The 23,050-nt window shown below is 36.4% G+C and overlaps 1 protein-coding gene across 1 annotated transcript; it reads right to left on the minus strand.

Annotated features, from left to right (window-relative positions):
- Positions 1–1,786: 1,786 nt before the first annotated feature.
- On the minus strand, positions 1,787–19,637 carry LOC133328193 (uncharacterized). The gene is made up of 7 exons (XM_061536748.1): positions 19,564–19,637; positions 10,336–10,537; positions 10,126–10,275; positions 9,851–10,049; positions 9,298–9,388; positions 8,373–9,226; positions 1,787–4,593 (listed from the first exon to the last, which is right to left on the minus strand). The coding sequence occupies exons 1-7, from the start codon at positions 19,614–19,616 to the stop codon at positions 1,787–1,789; spliced, it is 4,356 nt and encodes a 1,451-aa protein (XP_061392732.1). The 5' UTR covers positions 19,617–19,637.
- Between the last annotated feature and the right edge of the window lie 3,413 nt (positions 19,638–23,050).

The raw sequence follows: 23,050 nt of genomic DNA on the forward strand, positions 1-23,050 counted from the left end.
CAACAATGTAAAGCTAGAGAGCTCAGGTATCTTCTCACTTCTAACGGACTGGATTAATAGAATGCTAGAAAGCAGAATAATCAACTCATCCTTAGGAGAGAGTTCCGTGAGGAAATCTGTCAAAAGAGCCACACCACTGGACATTCTGATTAAATTCCAACATAACGCCAGGTTGTGATTTCTTGAGGAGAATACTCACTCAAAATACTCACAGCGAGGTAGCCGGCAAAAGATGGTCGAGAGAACCTGGTTGCAGAATCTCAAACGCTATCGGGCCTGAATTCTCTCGCCGAAGAACTTCTTCCCTGTTGTCACATAATAAGAGAGAGATCAAAATCATTGTGGGGATCATAATAGGTGACTGCAGGATTAGATCTCTCACTTCGAAATGGGACTCCAGCGGAGATGATTACTGTCGTCCATGTGAGGACGAAGAAGAGCTAGAAAAAATTGAACATATCCTCTGTAGATGTCCATCGCTGAGTGGCAGAAGACATAAACAGTTTGAAAGATATGGAATTGATAATTTAGCTTTCTTCTCTAAAATAGACCCCAATCAGATCCTAGGCTTTGTCAAAAATCTTGCATGGCTAAAATAACCATCTCTAGGCGCTCCATTTTCTACTATTTTCTCCTCTCTTCTACTCTATCTTCTTTTCCCCTTTACTTTGCACGTATCAAGTATGATCACAATGGTCCGAGTGAACGGTTGTTACTAACAACCGTACATCCGCCTTCGGGGAGCAGAGCTGAATGCTAACGGACGCGTCCAAAGGTTGCGGATAGTGGGAAGCCCAATACTATTGACTCAACAAGTTGTTTCAGGCTTAGCTGCCAAGTCCTTGCCATGGTAAGAGGCTATGCCATGGTTGACCTCAATCCCTCACAAACAGCACATTGTATGGAGCCGAATTTAGAGGTAGGGGATTGTCGAAGTCGGCCCGAAGGAGAGGCCGTAAAAAGGCCACCATGAAGGCCGATACGACACAACCACCCTCTGCCAATCCACCCCTTGTGGAATTGCCAAAGCCGATATCCAAGGCTGTGACAATTGGGCAATTGTTAGTGGATGCGCCAAAGGTAGCGAGCGCGAAGCAGGTGCCTGCGTCGGCTGGGGCTATCTCTGCGGCGGTTGTAATCCCGGGTGCTAAATCTCGGCCACAGCCCACGGCTGTCAAGAGAATGAGGTCATCGAACTGCTGCCAAGAGCCCCATGCAGTCGTCAGCTGCACAAAGCTCTGCTTTGTTTGCGTCGATAGTAGTATCGAAGGAGAAACCTGCCAAGAATGGACATATATTGAAAAGTTTCTTTAAAGATGTTCTTCAACAACCAAGACTATGAAATACCAAATTACAGTCACTTCATTTGGAAAATGCAGTTAGAACCATCAAAATACCTAAAATAACGCGCGGCCTCTATTAAGGGACTATGTCAGGACATGGACCTATATTGAAAACGTAGAACAAATATTAGATTATCCAGAAGGAGAATTCTTTCAAAAAAATACAACTCTGAAACTATTCATATCAGCTGGCCTTACTGGATAACCTAATAAATATTTTTTTATAAAATTAAACAATGAGACTGAAATTCCCATAATTAGTCCCAAAAATAGTCTCACAATTAATTTACAATTTTTTTATTAAGGAACAAAATTCTTATTTTATTGAAATTTTATTTCAAATTTATACATGAAATGAAAAAAAATGAATACAATTTATGAGAAAAATAATGAATAAAGATTTATATTCAAAACAAAATGAAATATCCTTAAAACTACATATATTAATTTTGAGGATTCATTATTTTATAGCAAGTATTTAAAATTTGTGTGGCAATTTCACGGCATTCCTCGGACGTTTCTCCGCCGACAAGGGGTGATTTGACAAAATCCTCTAACCAATATCTTAAATCCAATAAGCGTTCATTGAACTGATCGATCAGTATATAACCAGGTGTGGTTACCAATGTTATGCCCAATAATTCCAAACATGATTGTCGTATACGAGCCTCTGGACTAAATCGTACAAATGAACATATGTCGAATATTTCTCTTGTCATGGCCGGTAGTAGAGGGCAATTTTGTGCTGCCATAACAATCACGGATAGGGTGTGCAAAAAATTCACCATTAGCATGGTGTCTATATCATGAGCCAGTCGATCATATTTTACATAGAGCATTTGTTTGGTACGATCACCGCGAATGAGGCAAAAGAAAAATGTACCCACCACCGCATGGAAACGATTTGGCTTGGATTTGCGGTTTTCGTTGGCGGATTGCGATGATTTTTGTGAAAAATATCTTTTGGTTTTTTCGCGCAAACGTTTCTTGATCACCTGTTGCGTTAGGGCCAAACGTTGTTTGTGTTCATTATCAAATTGAAATTTACGTATGTAATTTGAATTTGTGTGGGAAATGGGGGTATGATTCGTATGTTCGATTGTTTCCAATTTTTCATTTTGTATATCTGATAATTCTTTGGCTGTGGCAGCCAAAATTTGCAGCATAACAATACGCAAATTCACACTATAATGTGAGTTATCGGTGTGAAATTGTCGGCAAATATATTCGGCACATTCCGCTGGATGGGCCGTACAAATGGCCACACAACATTTGAATTTAGTTTCTTCGAAATTCTCATAATAATATTGCATATCTAGGGGCAAGAAAATTTGCATTAAATCCAAGGCTAGACGAGAATCTGACCGAGGTAATTGGGAGCGTATGAGAGATTCTGCTGATGATAGGGCTGATTCAAAAATTTCATAATTTTCACATTTCTCAGAAAGAGTTTTTAGTAAATCGAAAAGGAATTTGGGTCTTTTTTCCATTATTTGAGGTATGTCATTGGACATGTCATAGGGTTTGAGATCATCTTCGTCATCATCGTCATCGGAGTCTAGTTCCATTTTTGCCGATTTTGCCGGTGGTGGTATATCTAAATCTTGAGGTTCTGGTGGTGGTGTTGGTGGAATTTCATGTTTCACCACTTCGTTCTTTTCATTTGCCTTCATCATAAATAATTCCAATAATTTTAGCAAATTATTTTTCTGTGTATGATTATTTTCTAGTTTCAATTCAAGTAGTTCATCAAACTCTTTGAGTATTTTTTCCAGAGTTGTACCCTGAATACTGGAGTAATCAAATTTCAATCTATCTTCATCCTTGATATCTGGATCACACATTAAATTGAAAAGAATTTCCACACATTTCATGCCAATATGACGTTGTCGGGCATCTGGACATTCCAAATGATGGCGTAGTCCTTCGTGCAGCAAACGTTTTATATCCACATCCGTATCTCCTCCTTTTGATTTACAATAACATCTTCCACACAACATCAGCAATTTGGATAGATTCAAATGTTCAGTTTCCGATAACTTGAGTAGGGCAGTACGTTTGGACCATATATTTAGGACATTTTCAAAAAGCTTTCTTAATAAATCAAAATCCAATTGGCGGACATAGTTCACCAACCCAACAAGACAATTATTCTGATTGGGTATTCTTTGTATGGCCAATTTTTGCATAAAACAAAATTCCCAATTGGCGGAATCCTTGGCACAGGGCCCCACAATTTTATAAATATCCAAATCGCCATTAAGCATACACAAAACAATCCGGTATATGGCAATATTATCTTCAATTTGTTTAAATATTGAATGCATTATTTGTTGACCCGGGGGGAAATTACAAAATTCCTCTATAATTTGTAAAATTTCAAAGAGTGTGGAATCTTTTCCGAATTCCTTGCAAAATTCCACCACAATTCGTGTTAGCAATTCCGATAGGAATTTCAAATCAAAATAATTCTCTTCCAAATTTTCACAATGCATTAGAAACCATATCGTTTTGATTACATTTTGTAACAAAAGTTTGGAATAATTGCAAGAGAGAAAAATATCCTTAACTTTCCCCTGCATTTGATTGGCACAGTGGGTGGGTATGGAAATTATCAATTGTATGAATTGTTTCACTTTCATATTAAATCGTTCCACTTGAGTTTCTGGAACAGCTTCCATGGTGGCTTTATATTCTTCCATTAGCTGGGCCCTCTCCTTGCAGATTTGTAAAAATGCCACAAACATGAAATTCTCATCGCTTAACATAAATTCCAAAATTTCCATTACCACTTGGGGTAATGCGGGTAATTTTTGCATTATGCATGACCATGATTCGAATATAAAATCAAAATTATAATCAATTTTAAATATATTCATTATGTAGCGTTCCTGCATTCCCATATTTGTGGGCCAATCTGGATTAAACAGCCCACAAATGGCTTGTAACAGCTCGGAGTATTCATTTTCAGCTATCAAATGCCATGGTATTGCATTTTTATCTAAATTACATAGTTGTTCAGGTGTGGTAAATCCTGGTAATGCCACGCCTCCACCTCCTTCACAACACCATAAATTGGTAATAATTTCTTGGATTTGTTTTACATCCTGCGATGATTGAACTTTTTCAAGTTTCTGTAATTTGTTAATGGCATCAATGAGTTCTTGTTTAAGTTTTGCCGGGAATTTGTTATCACTGGTGACATCATCATCATGATCATCGCCGCCATCATCTTCATCATCATCATCCGCTGAAAGTGGAAAAATTGAAGGCATCCAATTGGCACATGTTTCCATTAAATAATTGTTTATTATTTATTTTTTGTTTTGGTTTGAACAACAATTTTACAAATTACTTCTACTTAGTTTTTGTATTTAAAGTAGACAATTAACTACTTTTTTATAATTATTTTTCAATTTTAAATTCTCGGTAGGACACATAGAAGCTGAATACAATATTTTAGCAGTGGAATATTTAATAGATTTTTGAAACCTTCTTTAGGTCTTCTGGTCTTCAGAACACCTGCTGGAGGTATCAATTCAATGTGAAAAAAACATTAAAGCTTGGTTCACTAACGAATTTCTAGAAAGAACATTTCTAAAAGAAATTGTAAATTTTCGGAAAATAATACCCAATGAACATAAATTTTTAGGCATATCTAGAGATAAAATAATATTGCATTAAATCCACGGTAGTTGAGAATCTGATAGTTGCAACTGGAAAAATATATTAAAAATTCTGCTAATATCAATTTTATTATTATCACATTTTTGTTGTTCAGTTATTCCAATAGAAATTTGGGTATTTTCAAATTTCGATACTAGGAGGTGCTTTTGACCACACATGTTTACGACATGTTTATGGGAGAAAAGAAGGGGGGTTAGAGAGAGAGATGAGAAACTTACAAGGAAGTGTGAGAAGGTGAGTATGAGATAGTATCGATGACTATAGAGATCGGACGGAAGATATATTACGTATATCAAGGTTTCACTTTCCCAACCACTTTAGGTTTCTAATGATGCTGTAGATTAGAGCAGATTCCGTTGTTGAGAGCCAGGACTTGGCAGCGATACAGGAGATGCTCAATTATCTCCGTCTCCTCCTCGTCAACGCAGAGTCTACAGTAATCAGTAGCATTATGGTCCCATTTACTGGTAAAGGCCCTGATAATGCAATGACCAGTAATGATTCCTGTCATTACTCTTATTTCAGCTTTGCTCAGATTCAACAGTGTGTGTGTTCTTTTGGTAGACAGAGTTCGCCAAATAGATTTTGACACGTTGCACCTAGGTTCGTTGTGTCAAAGTTCATAGGCTCTTTCGTCGAAGAACGCCTCAAAATTCCGATAAAGATGACATATGGGTGGTTTGATTGAGCCGTCAATTGCTAGATCTGTAGATTGAGATCCTCTTCTAGCTAATTCGTCTGCTCTTTCATTACCCAAGATGTCACGGTGTCCTGGTACCCAACACAGTCGGTAGCTGTAAGTAAGTTCTTCCAAAGCTGTTCTACACTTGAGGCCTCAGATTTGATATAACAAGAGTTGATGGCTTTAAGAGCCGCTCAACGACCGGTCACCGGTTCAACGACCTCTGCATCCAGACTTTTTATCAATTCTGCTGCCTTCCAAATCGCGAAAATTTCAGCTTGGAAAACACTACAATTGCAATCCAGCTTGTAGGTAAGCTCAAGGCCTAGCCTTTCACAGTACCTTCTTCCATGTCGGATCCGTCTGTATAGAAAGCCAGGCCGTCCAGAAGAGGGTTACTCCGGTTCCAGTTGTCTCTACTAGTTCTTCGCTAGTTCTTCGGCGAGGTAGTCGGCAACAGATGGTCGAGAGAACTTGGTTGCAGAATCTCAAAAGCTATCTGGCCAGAATTCTCTCACCGAAGAACTTCTTCGCTGATGCCACATAATAAGAGAGAGAGATAGAAATCAAAATCATTGTGGGGATCATAAAAGGTCACTCTAAACACCAATCCTGATCCCAATAAATGTAAAACCCCGCTACGTGAGGACGAAGAAGAGCTAGAAACAATTGATAATATCCTCTGTAGATGTCCATCGCTGAGTGGCAGAAGACATAAAAAGTTTGAAAGGTATGAAATTGATAATATAGCTTTCTTCTCCAAAATAGATCCCAATCAGATTTTCCAAGAATCTGACATGGCTAAAATAATCATCTTCTAGGCTCTCCAACTCAAACTATTTCTTCCTCTCTTCCATTCTTTCTTCTTTTCCCCTTTCCTTTCAGGTATCAAAGATGATCACAATGGACAATTGTCTCCGAGTGAACGGATGTTATACCGTACATCCCTAACCTAACCTTGGGAGGGTACAAAAATATCGGCTGCACCCGTGCGTGGATGATACATAGGGCATGGTTCCACCTCCTCGCTTGGAACTGCGGCAGATGCAGAGGTTGGCCGGGAAGCAAACCATCGGTCTTCATATGGATAGCTGGAACAAGCTGAAGAACAATGGACTGGACCTACACAACAGCACAATGGCATATTTCTTTATGCTGTTGTGTATGAATTGGTGGGGCATTAATTTCCAACTCTGTTCATTACAAAGGCAAGTGATTGAAGCAGTGTCTGCCCCACTGTAAGGCTGCAGCAGCAGAGTTACTCCCCCTCAATCTCTCCACCAGGATCTTAGTCCAAAAGCCATATATTTTTAAAAACATATAGCTGGGCTCAGGAGTAAAAATTACATACTTTGTCACTCCAAAAAAGATAAGGTATGAAAGCTACCGAAATCTAAAATATTATTTTTCAAAGGGAGCCTCTAGATCAAGTTGCCTATCGAGCAGGTCTGAATGGCATTCACACAGATGCAGTAGCCGCAGCGCTGAACGGTTACAAAGTGAATGCCGTCCCCGAGCTCACCCCCACCCATAGCAGCTGAAGAACGTCAGCTGCCGAGACAAACCAGAGTAGTTTTGGCTCAGTTACGTTCTGGATGGTGCAGTCGGCTCAATTCGTATTGGGCACGGATTGATGACCAGGTGCAGGATGTCTGCCCAGCATGTGGTACAGGCCCTCATACCACACTGCACTTATTCAATTGCCCAGCCAAACCTACTCACCCCACTCCGGAAGATCTGTGGTTACAGCCAGTGGAGGTAGCTGCATTTCTAAATCTGGAGACAGAATTGGAGGATACATAACAGGAAACATACAATTCATATAAACTGCTACAACCACAACAACAAAATATTATTTTTGAAATAATTCCTATGGCATTTGAACTAATATCGAAGAATGTAGGTCGGTCATTAAGCTTAATGGTCTCGTCTAATTAAGTTGAAAACCATCAGCTGGTTATATATTGCAGATTATTATTTAAATTAACTCAATTAACTCAGACATGGGACATTATATTGGGGTTGAAACAGAAAGACCTCTGCACCTTCGGTGACGTTTTCTGGACATTCTTATTTTGGTTTCGGAAAATTTTATGTTCTAATTTTTGCCATAAACATTCACATCTACTCTTTTTGTTAGAATGAACTTAGAAAATGCAAAAAATTAACTTAGAAAGAAAATTGCAACAACTTCGTGCAAAATAATAGGATTAACTTTTTTAGGCCGTATTAAAATAGGTTACCTATCGCATTACAGAAACCTACAGTTAGATCTCTTGTAATCAAAAATATCTCTGCTGAGAATCTAATTAGAAGATCCCTTCTATGGCAATCGCATACTGAACACAAGCTTATGTTCAGTATAAGTTATACACAACTTTGTTATAGAAATTGATTAATCCACGTTTCGTAAATCTAAGGTTTCATAAAAAATATCGGCTAGCCGACAAAGAAATAACAATTTTTATCCATAAAATTCTTTTCTTATAGATTATTTTTATCTAAACATGCACTAAATAAAAGCACCCAATCATTCTATAAAAATATTGCCTAACCAACATATAGCACAAAATGCAAAAATTATTTATCACCAGAGTTTTCAAAACACAACTTAAATATAATTATATTTTTCATTTCAAAACTAACATCATATAACTTACCCATTGGCATACTTTGGTGTATTGATAGATCTCCTAGTCCAGCTAGTAGATCTGTTGCTGTTGTAGCAGCACCCATGCTGGTTGGTTGGTGGTGATTTGAATTCGCCGTCGTCGTTGCAGCATTAAATAGATCAAATGCATCGTTGGCTGGAGTTGCAGTGGTCAGAAGGTTACCTTCCAAACCACCAGGTATAATATTATTACTGGTAGTTGTACTACCTTGGAATGCAGAAAAATCAGCAAAATCATCACCACCACCAATACTTGAGTTTGTTGTGGTCGTTGCTAAAGCTGTTGAGGGAGCTTCGATGCCCGAACTACCACTGAAAGCTGAAGCAAAATCGCCGAATTCCGATTGCTGTTGTTCAGCAGCCCGGGGATTGAAATCGTCTAAATCATCGTTGATAACAGCAGCACTGTTAAGGGTTTTTTCACTTTTTGGTGAACATGTTGGAAATAGATTTGTTAAATTATTGTTATTTGCGGTGGTGTTATTACTATCCAAATCTGATAGGCCCAAGTTAATGTTATTATTAATTGGTGAATAGCCAATTAAATCGTCATTATTACTTTCGGCTGGGGTATCACGATGTGTGGGCGAATGTATACCAGCTGTTTTGCCAAAATTAGCAGCAGCTCCCATATCGATTTTCTTCGCACCTACACCAGCAGCAGCCGGCGTGGACTTATTTTGTGGTTGTTTTGTAACCGGCCCTCCGGCTGCGGGTGCATTATGCGACGACTTGGCAGGACGAATATTCATATTAATGCTACCACCAGTTGGTTTTGTTGTTGTTGTTGCTTCAGTAGCAATATCTGCAGGACTGGCACGATCATTGTAGCGATAGCTTCGCCTGTAAATTGAAATATGAAATAATTAACCGTTTTTGAAAAGTGGTGTATGGGAAATAATGAAAAAACATACCTTGGACTAGGGGAATCACTATCTGAGAATTCCTTTTCACCTTCATATTGGACATCATCGTCTTCGTAACGATCACCACGTGAATCAGAATCTGAAAGTAAAAACGAATGAGGGTTTAAATAAAAATAATGGTTTTGGCGAAGACTCGTAAGAATAATAATAGCGAATGGTAGTGAGAATTGGAAAGGGAAAGGCCAACTGGATTTATTTACAATATGATTCAGGACCAATTAATGTGGCCTTATATCTATAAAAACGCAAGGACCCCAACCACGTGACAAACGCCATTTAATTAGACATGGGCCCCAAGTTGTTGTGATGGAAGAAGGGATTTAATAGCTGACGAGCATATTCGACCTAATATTACATAAAAAAATTACATGCAAAAAATTAATGTAATTACTAGGATTATTCTAACATAAAAAAAGTTCATATCCATCGCAAAGGACTATAATTGCTGAAGGGGACAACTTCAGTTGTGGTTGTGCGTCGACTTTAGCCGATTCCTCTGAGGCAGACGTTCTTCTTTGTATTTAAATTAATGTCTACTTACACCAATTATCACCATGATCCGAACGTGATGTTCTCCAGCCACCATCACTGAAACCACCGCCGCCACCATAACCACCACTGCTGCGCATACCCATTACATCGCTACTCATGCCAATGTATTTGTCCTTATTCTTTTTGGCCTTTTTACGTTCTTCACGTAAACGATCATCATCCTGTATAAAGTCTATTAGTTCTCTAACCTAAAAGCGAACAAAAACAAAAATAACAATATATTACTTTATACAACTCATTTTCAAATATTCTCTTTAAACTCACCTTATGCCTAACATTAATACCCTGATCTTTGCCACCCTCATCTGTGAAAGTGTAATTTTCCAAGGAACGTAAATCATAAATGTGTTCTCGTGATGATGTTACAACACGTTCGGAACCATTACGCACGAGATAGTTTAATAGTAATAAGCTCTGCAGAAAAAATATGAAATTATTGTTGGGACATTATTGATATTGACCACCTATTTATACCTTATAAGTTCGTCTCCAATTGGTTTTATTGTCTTGCAGCATTCGTTTCCACAGCATGGACATTACTTCTGGAAATGTTTCATATGAGAATGTGGCGTGAGCCAATTCTTGCATTAGCGGACCAGTTGGACCCCAGGGATCATCATTGGTGGCTTCACGTACTTTGCCTTCGATTTCCGTGTAATTCATAACAACATTTGTGCTAAAGGAGAATAACAAAGGAAAAGAAAACAAAAATTAATAAAATATATTTTTTAATCGTTCTGATTTAAAATAAGGGAGCTGTAAAAAAAAACAAGAGTTGTTCGATTAATTTTAGGGAGTAAAAATTATGCTTTGAGCCAGTAAATTATTAAAATAAATATATTAGGACTGTCGGGTCTTCTATGTAGGTCAAGATAAATTGTTATAAAAATCCTAACAAAAATTGTAAATAAAAACTTTATGAACTTTCAAAAATTATTAGATATTTTTTTAATTCTGTTTTGGATAGTTGTTGTATAGTGTAACTAATAATAAGTGAATGTAATATTCACCATATAGCTACCAAACCTTTTGACGAAACACTTAAAAATAAAAAAAATACACCAACAACAAAACCTGGCATTAGCTATCACGTCCACCATGGCTTTGCATGACAAAATCACATAACACAGCTATTGATTTATTTCTATTTTCTATTGTGTTAGCATGTTTGAAAAATGATTTTGAAATAATATATAAAAATACCACCTACACACAAAATTTAGTGAATTAATTAAAAAATCAATTTTGAAAAAGTAATTATTATTTGGCATATGGTTCATCACTTTGGGATATTTATTGATTTCCGATTTGGGACTTCACTCCAGGACACCTATACGGGACATGCAACAATAGTCCTGTATGGTATAGATAAAATCTTTAACAAATGTCAAATAAAAACATATCCAAATTCTTAAATATCGAAAAATATTATCAAACAGTAATCAGTTCCGTTGAAAAATCATGTCCAACATTCTTAAAATTTCAAAAATCGGAAAGGATAATTATTTCCAAAGAAGTTTTCTGTTTTATAAAAATGGCAAAGAAAAATTTGTCCAAAAACCTTTAAATATCTACAATCTTCAGTAACCGTTATATTAGAGAGTAACAGAGCTAAACCTACAGGAGGCAAAGCAAAATGCTATTGGACGTGTCCAAAGGTTGCTGATAATACATAGAAGGGTCTACGATCCGAGTCTTACTCGGCCAACGTCTGTCACTTCAGCCCATTGTGTAAAAGCAATAGGGCTGTTACAACAAGAGCCCCCACCATTTTTTCACATTAAATGTATGTTTGCAACAGCGATTTTTTCATTTTGACACGGACGCCGATTCTTCTTTATGCACAAAAAGTACAATGACACGCTAAACTTAGTGAACATAAATATCTTTTGGGGGCAACTTCATTGACAGAGCAAATTACTCCCCAATCTTATTGAGGGATACAGTAGAATCCACTTTAGTAAAAAAAAAACATGAAAGTCTCGCTATCAAGCCAAAAAGAGTCGTCGACTTTTCAAATTTACCTCACCTTACATGCTTCGGCAGATGCCGATAAGCCATTGCTTTGGAAGAAGCAATTAGTTACGAGTGGTAAAGTAGTTAATAATGGAAGCTCCATAGAGACTTTGGAAACACCGCTGCGAACTGCAGTGTCAACCAAAAAAATTTGAAGTACAAAGAGCCACTGGATAGGAAGGTATACCAAAGGACAATTTGATATTTGTCAATGTTTAATTTCTCCACCAAAAAATATAAATATAGGTTCACTTTTTGTGTCAGCCCCCATTTAACGGTACACCCGAATTTTCAATATTTTGGGGTTCTTGAGCGCGCTTTTCAACCAAATTCGCTGAAATGGTTTCTACAATGGGTTCTTATTGGGTACTAAATATTTCCACAAAAAGTTAAAAATATCGGTCCACTGTTTGTGGTAGCCCCCCATATAACGGTACCCCCAATTTTCCGTATTTTGGGGTTTTCAAGAGCGTTTTTCTACCGAATTTGCTGAAATTTGGTACATTCAGTTTTTATTGGGTATTAAAGTTCTATGTGCGTGAAGATAAATTCGAATTTGAGTAGCGAAGGCACACACCAGTTTGGGTGGTTGTGTGCGATATAACAGTTTTGTTATACAGTATAACAGACTGCTGTAAATGCAAATTCGAGTTTAGAACACATATATACTACTATTAACATATATAAATATAATATTATAAAAATAAAATGTAAACTAATGTATATTTTTGCACACATATATTAATATTAATAAATTAAACGATTTGCTTCAAAGGCAAGATAATTGGTATTGGCCCACTGTGCCAAATTTTGGAGGCAGGTGCCTCTATGGCTGATGCCATTTGAAAGGCCATTGAAAGAGCTCTTAGAACATGTTTCACTTTTATTCCCAAGTCAACCATAACTCCCAAAATTTGGCCATTTTAAAATTCAAAGTGTATTTTTTTAAATTTTCCCACTGTGCCAAATTTTGGAGGCAGGTGCCTCTATGGCTGATGCCATTTGAAAGGCCATCGAAAGAGCTCTTATAACATGTTTCACTTTTATTCCCAAGTCAACCATAACTCCCAAAATTTGGCCATTTTAAAATTCAAAGTGTGTTTTTTTTTTAATTTTCCCACTGTGCCAAATTTTGGAGGCAGGTGTCCCTATGGCTGATGCCATTTGAAAGGCCATGGAAAGAGCTCTTAGAACATGTTTCACTTTTATTCCCAAGTCAACCACAACTCCAAAAATTTGGCACAGTGGGAAAATTTAAAAAAATACCCTTTGAATTTTAAAATAGCCAAATTTTGGGAGTTATGGTTGACTTGGAAATAAAGCTCTTTCGATGGCCTTTCAAATGGCATCAGCCATAGAGGCACCTGCCTCCAAAATTTGGCACAGTGGGCCAATAGTAAAAAACACTCCTTGAATTTTAAAATGGTCAAATTTTGGGAGTTATGGTTGACTTGGGAATAAAAGTGAAACATGTTCTAAGAGCTCTTTCGATGACCTTTCAAATGACATCAGCCATAGAGGCACCTGCCTCCAAAATTTTGCACAGTGGGCCAATACCAATTATCTTGCCTTTGAAGCAAATAGTTTAATTTATTAATATTAATATATGTGTGCAAAAATATACATTAGTTTACATTTTAGTTTTATAATATTATATTTATATATGTTAATAGTAGTATATATGTGTTCTAAAATCGAATTTGCATTTACAGCAGTCTGTTATACTGTATAACAAAACTGTTATATCGCACACAACCACCCAAACTGGTGTGTGCCTTCGCTACTCAAATTCGAATTTATCTTCACGCACATTAAAGTTCTCCACTTCAAAATTATAAATATAGGTCAATTTTTTCCTGATAGCCCCCATGTAACGGTATCCTTCGCTGTAATTTGGTATTTTGTATTCGTATTTGGAAACAAATCTCCTTACAAAAAATATTTTTTTTTAAATGTGGTCTTCGGACTTTGGAATTGTTAAATAAAAATAAATATAAAAAAAAAATTAAAATAGTTAACTGATTTCTTCCGTGTTTTGGAGGTCAGAATTTTCGGGGTTTGAGATTTTAGGGTAAACCCCCTTAAAATTGCTGATATTTGTATTTGGTTTACAGCATGTGTTCCCTATATTTTCATTTCAAGTATCTGTCAGTATTCCTATGGTGGAGGGTATCCAAAGTTCGGCCCGGCCGAACTTAATGCTTTTTTGACTTGTTTATTTTAATATTCTTTCAGAATATTAAATAATGAAGCAACTGCCGTGGATTTTTTATCCTAACTTATTCGGCGAACGGTTAAACCTAAAAAAACGTTGGATATTCCAGGATATTTTGATGTAAAAAAAATCACAATGTATTCAAGTATTTTATATATTTTACTAAACAGATCTGAAAGGATAAATAACCTGTCTATATTGGATATTTTTTAGTTTTTTCCATAAATGGTTAAAATTTCAATTCGACATGTGTGTCTATTATGAAATAAACCGAGAATTTTGGGTACTTGTTTGATCATAATTGTTTTTTTTTTCGGACAAACAACAATATTATTATTATTATTTCATCGATTTAATTGCGGTCGTACTCAATCATATAAAATGAAAACAGAAAAATATGGTTAAGCCTTTTATTATAACTTGTTTATACATTTATTTGCAGGGCACCTTAGCCACAGAGAGAGAATGACATGGTGCCACAATAAAACGTCACACCGCCATCATCAACAACAACAGCTAATTAAAAACATTAATTTATTATTCATATACATATAAATATATGATGGAAATGTGTGTCAGAATATAGAAAATACTACAAAGAAGAAAAAAAATACAACCATTTACAAACAACTACCACTCCCTTCCTCCATCATACTTTCCCTTACACAAAACACAACAATCGCAATGGGAATGCATTTTTTTATAATTTGTTTAAAAATGATTCCCCTGTCTGCGTTTAACCCGGCATTGCATAGCGTGACGGAAATAAATATACGGCTTATTTCCGACATTGAGAAAAAAGAAAGAGTTGTTTTTTTGTTTCTCATTAAAAACCTTTTAATGTGACCAATACACCCAACCACGACCAGGCAGGCAGGTTGTATTGGAAATTATATTTAATGAATTATTAATGCAGAGGGGCAGGCTGTATTAATTGTTAATTCATATTTGAAAAAGAGTGTATTATTTTTGATTTGTTTAAAAACTCAATTAAATATTATATGACTAGCTCGCTTCTCTACTAATTTCAAGTGGTTTTCGAAATTTATTTTTAGTTAGAATATTCGACGACTTGACTTGGCTCGATTTATGGTGTTGTATGGCAGGCATGCATGGAGTGCCTCCAAACGAAAGATAACAACAGCAGCAAGCAATTTCTAAGAACAAATTGGTGTAGTAGAAGTTTATCACACATTTTGTGTTTCGTTTTCGTTTTATTTTTTGTTTTCTTCAATTTTCTCGTAACTGATAAAAAAATCAACTAATGTGTATTGTGAGTAATGGTGTGTGTGGGAATGTAGATGGGCAATTAATAGTATTAGTTTTCCGAGTTTTTTTAACTAATGTTTGTTTACTTTGTTTATTATGAACACTTTTATTTGAAGTCAAATAAATAGTTGTTGTGTGAAATGTTAGCCTCTCTAATTCGACAGTTGTGAAAATAGATTTGACATGGTTTTTGTTGTTGTTTCAGTTACGCTATAAAATTACAAAATAATTTCGTTTTGCTTTTCCATAGAAATCTTCTCATGTATGTATACGACTGCATAATTTGTTGAGCCTATGAAATATTGCATGGTACAACTATAAAAGGTAACAGCAAATCCCAGCTGATTTGATTACAACGTAATACTAGTGTCAATATGAATTTGACAAATTATGTTTTTAAAAATCACCCAACACGAAAATTGGGAACGCATAAAATTTGAAATTGTTCTTTATTAATGTGCTCCCGTATTCAAGAAGCAAATCTTTCTTGAAGGAATAACTCGCTATTCCCAGCATTGTCATATGTGTTACACATATATATGGCAATGGCTCAATTAAAGGAAAGATGTGGAAGCGATAGAAATATAAATTTGACAGATTTTCATTCATGTTTTTCAATTTTTATTTTGAGGATTCGAAAATATTCCATTTTCTAAATAAAAATAATTTGATGATAATTTGTTTGTTTGTTTAAATTTTTCTGTCAAATGAGTTGACACTAGTAGAACTTACAACAATAAATTTCGATGTGGTTGTTGTATCGTTTTTTGTACAACAACACTTGCTGTTACCTTTTATTATTATACCATGGAAATATTGCTTAAAAACTTAAGTGGAAATTGAAACCTTTTCCTTTTGGTAGAAAACATATTATATATATTTGGGAGTAGTTTTGAAACTGCAAAAGGGGCCAAATAACATTATTATTTATATGAAAAGTTATATGCCTAGAAATTAATAACTCATATGAAATTAAAGACCTCTGTATTCAAAACATTTACTTCTGAAAATCTATGACCGGTGACTATAAATGTCGGCCAATAAACCAAACAGGACATAGTGAAATAAACGGCATTTAAATTATTGTTGTAGGAGTCCTATTGCTTTTACACAATGAGCTGAAGTGACAGACGTTGGACGAGTATGACTCAGGTCGTATCGGATCGTAGACCCCTTTGTCGTGGAACGTGGAAACAGATCGCAGTCGTTCGATCTGTTGACTGAGAGACAACGCGACCGTCAGCCACTAAAGTAGCAATTGTGATACACTATTTCGGCCATGCCACGTTTTTTTTTTTTTTGATACCAAAGGTGCCACTACAAAGTATGTAGACAAAAATTGTCATGGTTAAGCTATAGCATAAGCTATAGCATATAATCTCTTCCACTATTTCCCACTTTTTTCCTTTCCTCGTTTATATGGTTATTTTCAAGGTACTTAGGATGAGCACAATGGATCAAGGGTCTTCGAGTGGGAGCAAGTGCTAAACAATTGGTGGATATTGGTTTTTTAGTCGTTTGAGTCAGAATTATGTTGTACACTTTATGACGTCTGAATGCATCATCCTTATCCATTGTGTCCTTACTCCTCAAGACTCTCGAAAGACGGATCGACTAGGAGATTAGGAGTCATGTAGTCACCAGTTCTCTAAGCAATTCGCACGACTGGAATCTGCACTGCATGAGTTGATAGGTTTTATTGAGAGGAATATGGAAACTGGTGCCTTCAACAATGTTGAACTTGAATCCACTCGCTGAAACCATCGTCTATACACTGGGTGTATAACACCATCCTATCCTATGGATGTCTTGTTTGGTGGCACTGCCTTCGCCATAAGTCGACATCCAGACAATTAGACAAGGTCGATTCTTATAACAGTACTTAAGGCCTCTGGGTTTCAGCATTAAGCATCAGGCAGCACGTAGTGACCTAAGGCTGTATGAACAGAATCTTTGGCGAAATTGTACTTATGATGTATGGGCGTATCCTGACCGAACAATGTATCACATGGGACCAACGTGGAAAACTAAGCGACTATATATCACACGAGATTTGACGATGTAGATGTCGTTATCCCCAGTAGAGAGGACTGGAACCGTAGTAACCCTCCTCTGGACTGTCTGGATTTTTATGTAGACGGATCCAAGATGGAAGAAGGTACACGGGCTGACGTCTCCAGGGGAATGCTAGGGTTCAGTAATTTGGATAGCAACTGTAGTGTTTTCCAAGCTGAAATCTTTGCGATTTGGAAGGCATCTGAATTGATAAAAAATCTGGAGGCGGAGATCGTTGAACCAGTGACTATCTTTTGGGATAGTCAGGTGGCTTTTAAAACCATCAAATACTGTAACATCAAGTCTGAGGTCGTCATAGAGAAGTTTTGGAAACACTTATTAAAAGCTATCGGCTGTGCTGGGTACCAGGACATTGTGAAAACATGGGTAATAAACAAGTAGAAGAACTAGAACAATCTTCAGATCTAGCAATCGATGACTCAATAAAACCATCCATCTGTCACCTTTTCCGGAATTTTGAGGCGTTCTTTGACGAATGAGCCAATGAACTTTGGCACAACGAACCTAGGTGCAATGTGTCAAATTCACTGTTAAATCTGAGTAAAGCTGAAATTAGAGTAATGACCGGAGTCATTACTGGTCATTTAGTTCCTTTATTTCAAAAATTGTTGCTGATACAATAAATCGTTGAATTAATGTAGGTTCAAATTAAATTCAACGCGCCCACATTATGGACATAGAGAAATATGTTATCCATACGAACTAACTAATGTGCTCTTATACTGCACTACTATTTTCTATCTATCCTCTATTAGACAGCTCGTTAACATTTATTGTCGCATAAGCAAATAAATATCCAATTACACAAAACAATTAATCCTCTTTAATCTTCCGTAAAATATTTGCCATGAAAAAAGCCAACAACGTAACCACCATCAGCTATAACTGACGTATACACTCAGTCCAGAAAGAAAAGTGTGAACCAAATATGGAACACACACACACGGTGAGAAACGCAGGTGTTTTAACCAATCAGCCGACAAATAAGGGAGACTCAATGTTCCCGAAGTTTTGTTAAAGGGGGACACAATTTAAAACCAGACAAAATTGTGATAGTGGTTTACGTGTTGAGCGTGTGTGTGGTGGCACACTAGCTAGACTGAACAGTAACAATATCTAAAAAACAATAAATTGTTTAATGATAACAGAAACAACAAAAAAAAAACAAATAATAGAATGCAATCTCATTCGACAGTCAAGTACAAAATAAACAACAAAAAGTAGGTAGGTTGGTTCGTACGTACGTATAAATGTTATAACATAAGATATACGAATAAAAGTTAACAACACATCGAATAGAGGAGAAGTAGTGTTAACAGAATAAATGTGAGGAATGGGGTGCCATAGCTAGCTAGACTTGAGCGAAGCGGGAAGGCAGAAGCAGTAAAACCAGTACGCAAGTGTAGCCACTTGTAGTGTTGTTGTTGTTGTCTTTACCATAACAAAAGCAAAAAAAAAAAACGCGAATGAACGAACATGACAAATACAAGAACACAAAGCTTAACAGCCAACTTGCTTGCAAGCAAGCTAGTCAACAACATGCTACATAAATAGATGTGACGAGACAGACTACCTTGACTCTAAAGAAGAAAAACTAAAGCTTGTCTTTAAAGAAAAAATCTCGCACATTCAAGAATATCATAGCATAGAGGCGAGTACAGGCATCTTAATATTGCCTAGTGATTGTCACAAAGGATGGCTGTTGCATGCCTCCTTAAAGTAAAGGGGAGCTGCTTTTTGCGAGCAGTTGCAAGTAAATTAGTTTAGTTTGTATATCAACGTCTTCAGTTCAGGCTATTTATCTATATCTGCAATTGATTTTTGTTGCCACTGCCGCCGTCACCGCCACCAATAAGACAATCATCATCGACGTCGTCATCATCATCTTTCCAACGAAATTTCACCTTGACCAGATTTATGGCACATATTTGTTAATTTGATTTTTTACCACAAAGCAAGTGGTATCTATTGGAAATCTCCTTGATTGGCGATAATGACAGCCACCCCCTCCATCATCAATGATGGCCGTTCTCCTTGACCAATCACCATTCCCCCCACTCTACCTACATTGATTAATTACGATAAGTGTGCAACTTATATTATCCATCTCATTGAATTTCACTTACACTTTATCCGCCAATTCACGTACTTTCCACATATTTATAAATTTATCAACCATTTTGTTATGAGCTGTATTCTTATTTGTGGAAAGGGCTGGCTTGCTTCTTGTATTATTTCCTTCCTGTTTTGCTGTGTGTTATGGAATTTTTTGGATTGTCGTTTTTTGGGTTCTTTTTTCACAGCTTTTTTTCACAAAGAAACTCAATTTGGTTTTTCAAAATATCTTCACACTCTCGGAAAATCGAATTGGAAAAGCAGAATTTTGCATAGACTGTCTGCCACTTGATTTCTTTTGTCGTTGTCACTGCTCGTTCGTTCTTCTTCACTGTACACGTTTCTATTTTTTTCCTTTTCTTGATTTTTTTCTTTCCGTTCAAAATTGCCGTTTATTTCATTGTATATGTTGCTTTAGCTTAAAGCTTTGTTGTTTACTCTTTTTTTAATATGAAAAATTAAAATATTGGAAATAACCAAAAGAAATTTTATACAAAAAAATAAATTAGTTAATAAGTTTACGAAGAAAATGACTGACGACGAAATTGCTTTGCTGTCCCATCAAAAATGGGATAGGTATCTATAAGTCGACTTGAAATAAATCGATTACGCATTATCGATAGTTTGTACACAGTTAAAAAAGGAAATGCCAAAATATAGTAACCTGTTACTTGCATGCATGATACAATAATTATTCTGTTGCAGAACAGCAAGTGTTGTTCTACAATAATCCGAAACAACAACATGGAAATTTGTTGATAGAAAGTAATCGTTTGGATAGAGGCAAGATCTATTAATAAGGTCACCCAGCTAGCGAAAGTCAGCTGTTTTTTTAAGACGAATGTCAAAATTCTGGACTTTGTTTACGTTTTCATAATGGAAGTCAATTCACAATAAAGGATTTTGACAACAAACTTGAGAGGCAACTGATATCTAGCTGGTCTCCCTGCATAACCTTGTTAATAGGAGACCAGGAGATACTCGTTCTACTCGCAGACAAAGGAAGGTTGAAAGATGCAGCGTATCTTGAGGTCCAAGTCCACGATATTTGGTAAGAATTGTTACCAAATGCAGGGCAGTAAAAGAGACGTGTTTGACAGTTGAACAACAACAAACTTATGGTGTTTTTACACGATATGTATTTTACATATGTGCTGTCCATATGTAATTCCTTATGTGTGTCAAAATTAGCGGGTACACAAAACATTTACATATGTATTTTACATATGACATAACCTACATATAAAGAAAAAAACAATTTTATTTTTTCTTAAATCAACATCATTTTTTTATTAAACACCTACAAACGAAATAATAATTTGTAATTGTTGCCTTTTCATCCTTTTCTTTGACTTGCAATTGTCCAACAAATTCAAACAGCTGAACATACGTACGTCCATTCGGAAAAAATACATCACATAATTGCATCGATGTTAATTGAAACCACTCTCGTTTGTCTTGGCAGCTGTCGTTCTTCTGCTGCTATAAGTGGTGGATGGACTCTAAGAACTGCATTCACGTGGTACTGGCCCATTGCGTGGGTCACTGCTCCCGTGTGAATGCTGGTAATTCCTGCTCGATAAGCTTGTTGACTAGGGGTTCTCTTTTATACAGTTGAATCTCTCACTCTAGATCATGTAGTGTTCTTCTTCCATGTCTGGGTGGGGAATTCTACACATAAGGTGATGGCATGAATGATTCCGGCGATAATACATTGCACTAAATCAGATAACAGAATTGCACTAAATCAGCTATAAAGACATTTAATCTTTCACAAATGCTTATTTTTTCTGAATTCCACATATTACTGGCGACCACACGTGTAATTGATTATCCATCGATTGAAACTAGGCCAGAGGTATATCCTCGAACAACTCGGAGTGATATTGAAGGCTTTCGATAAGTTAAGAGCCACTAAAACTGTTCTGTCGTACGATCTGTTCTGGTTAAGTCCTCCGGAATACAAGTTGATGTTGAGGGACTTGAAACATACTTATCATTCAGCAGCGGGACCACCGTGCCTATTTTCCAGGCTTCACGAATAATGTGGGTGGCTAACGACATGACGTCTGAAAAATTATCCTTCGTGTCTATGAACTGCCGGTAAAAAAACTCGAGTACCTCTTCGGATCAGTCACCGTTACGTCTTCCGTCCTTCCGGGATTCGAAAGTGTTTGTGCCGTTTTATTGGACACTAGTGCTGATGAGCTTCTCATCGAAACGATGGATGAATAATCAGCACAATACCAAAGAAAAGTTGATTTCTGCAACCGGTCCATCGTTCGCGACAGGAACTTGATCACTTCTGATTAAGATAAACCTAAAATTCATTCTGTCGAAACTATCCGAATGGCATCTGCAATGTAGGATAAAACTGCGAGTAGCGGAGCACAACCAGTAAGATAATGTCAGAGACTTCTAATCAATTAAGACCTTCGAATGGGTCCCTGAATCTTGAGAAGTAGAATGAGAGCCTGTAGGCGTTCATGACACAATCCCTTTTTTGAGTAACACCCCAAAATTCCAAATCCACGGTTTCTGGAGCTGACAAAGTACCAAAAAGCAGTTCTAATTACACTCGGGGTGAAAAAAATATCTGAGATCCTCAAAATACCGAATATTGGGGTCTATATCAATGACAATCTTAATTCGGTATGATTTTCATTGGTATAGACCCCAATTATTACCAAAATATGAATTTACAGCCAATTCGGTTGCTTAACTTGCCCAGAATTCCAAAATACCAACATACCCAACATCCATAAAATACCGAGTATTGGGGGTTATTGTTATATTGTTTGTTCCAGTAACTTTTTAGTAGTAAAAGGGAACAATTTCAAATACGAAAAGTTCTGAAACGCAAAACTGATGAAAATGTTAAAATCCTATGGTAATTCTTCACAATCAGAAGTTATCTTTTCTAGTTACAATTTTTACTCTGCCAAATTTCTTTAGTAAAAAGTTACAATTTGATTTAAAGTTGTTCTGGTTTTATGTCTACAGGAAAGAATTTCCAGTAAAAAACAGCAAAACTGGTAAAATTGTAGATCCTCTTTGGTTCAGTAACGAAACTAATGTCTGTGAAGATTTTAAATATTGCGTTTTCTGTCGTAATTTCAACATACAGACAGATGGGCTATACTTCAGATACAAAGTAAACCTTCCATTTACAAATTTAACGGTAATTCATATTGCACACTATTATCGACTTCCGATACACACGATTAATCATTACACATAGCAATCGGTATTCTTGTCAATTTGAAAAACATATGGTTCAAGGTGGCATATGGTTGGCAACGCTGATTGGCTGTAACAATGATGTCAGCGAATCAATTATTTACTATCGAATAGATGCAGTTGATTGTAAACTAAAACCGAATATAAAAATTTTCGAAATCCCTTAAAAAATTATAATCAAAACAAACAAAAAAGGTTATGTAAACTTTTTGTCTTATTTTTCTAGCGGCTCTGGCAGTTATCCACATTAAATTCGGG

This window comes from Musca vetustissima, unplaced genomic scaffold (genome assembly GCF_032173495.1).
Source record: "Musca vetustissima isolate MV318-11 ecotype Yass unplaced genomic scaffold, APGP_CSIRO_Mvet_v1 utg327, whole genome shotgun sequence".
Classification (NCBI taxonomy): domain Eukaryota; kingdom Metazoa; phylum Arthropoda; class Insecta; order Diptera; family Muscidae; genus Musca; species Musca vetustissima.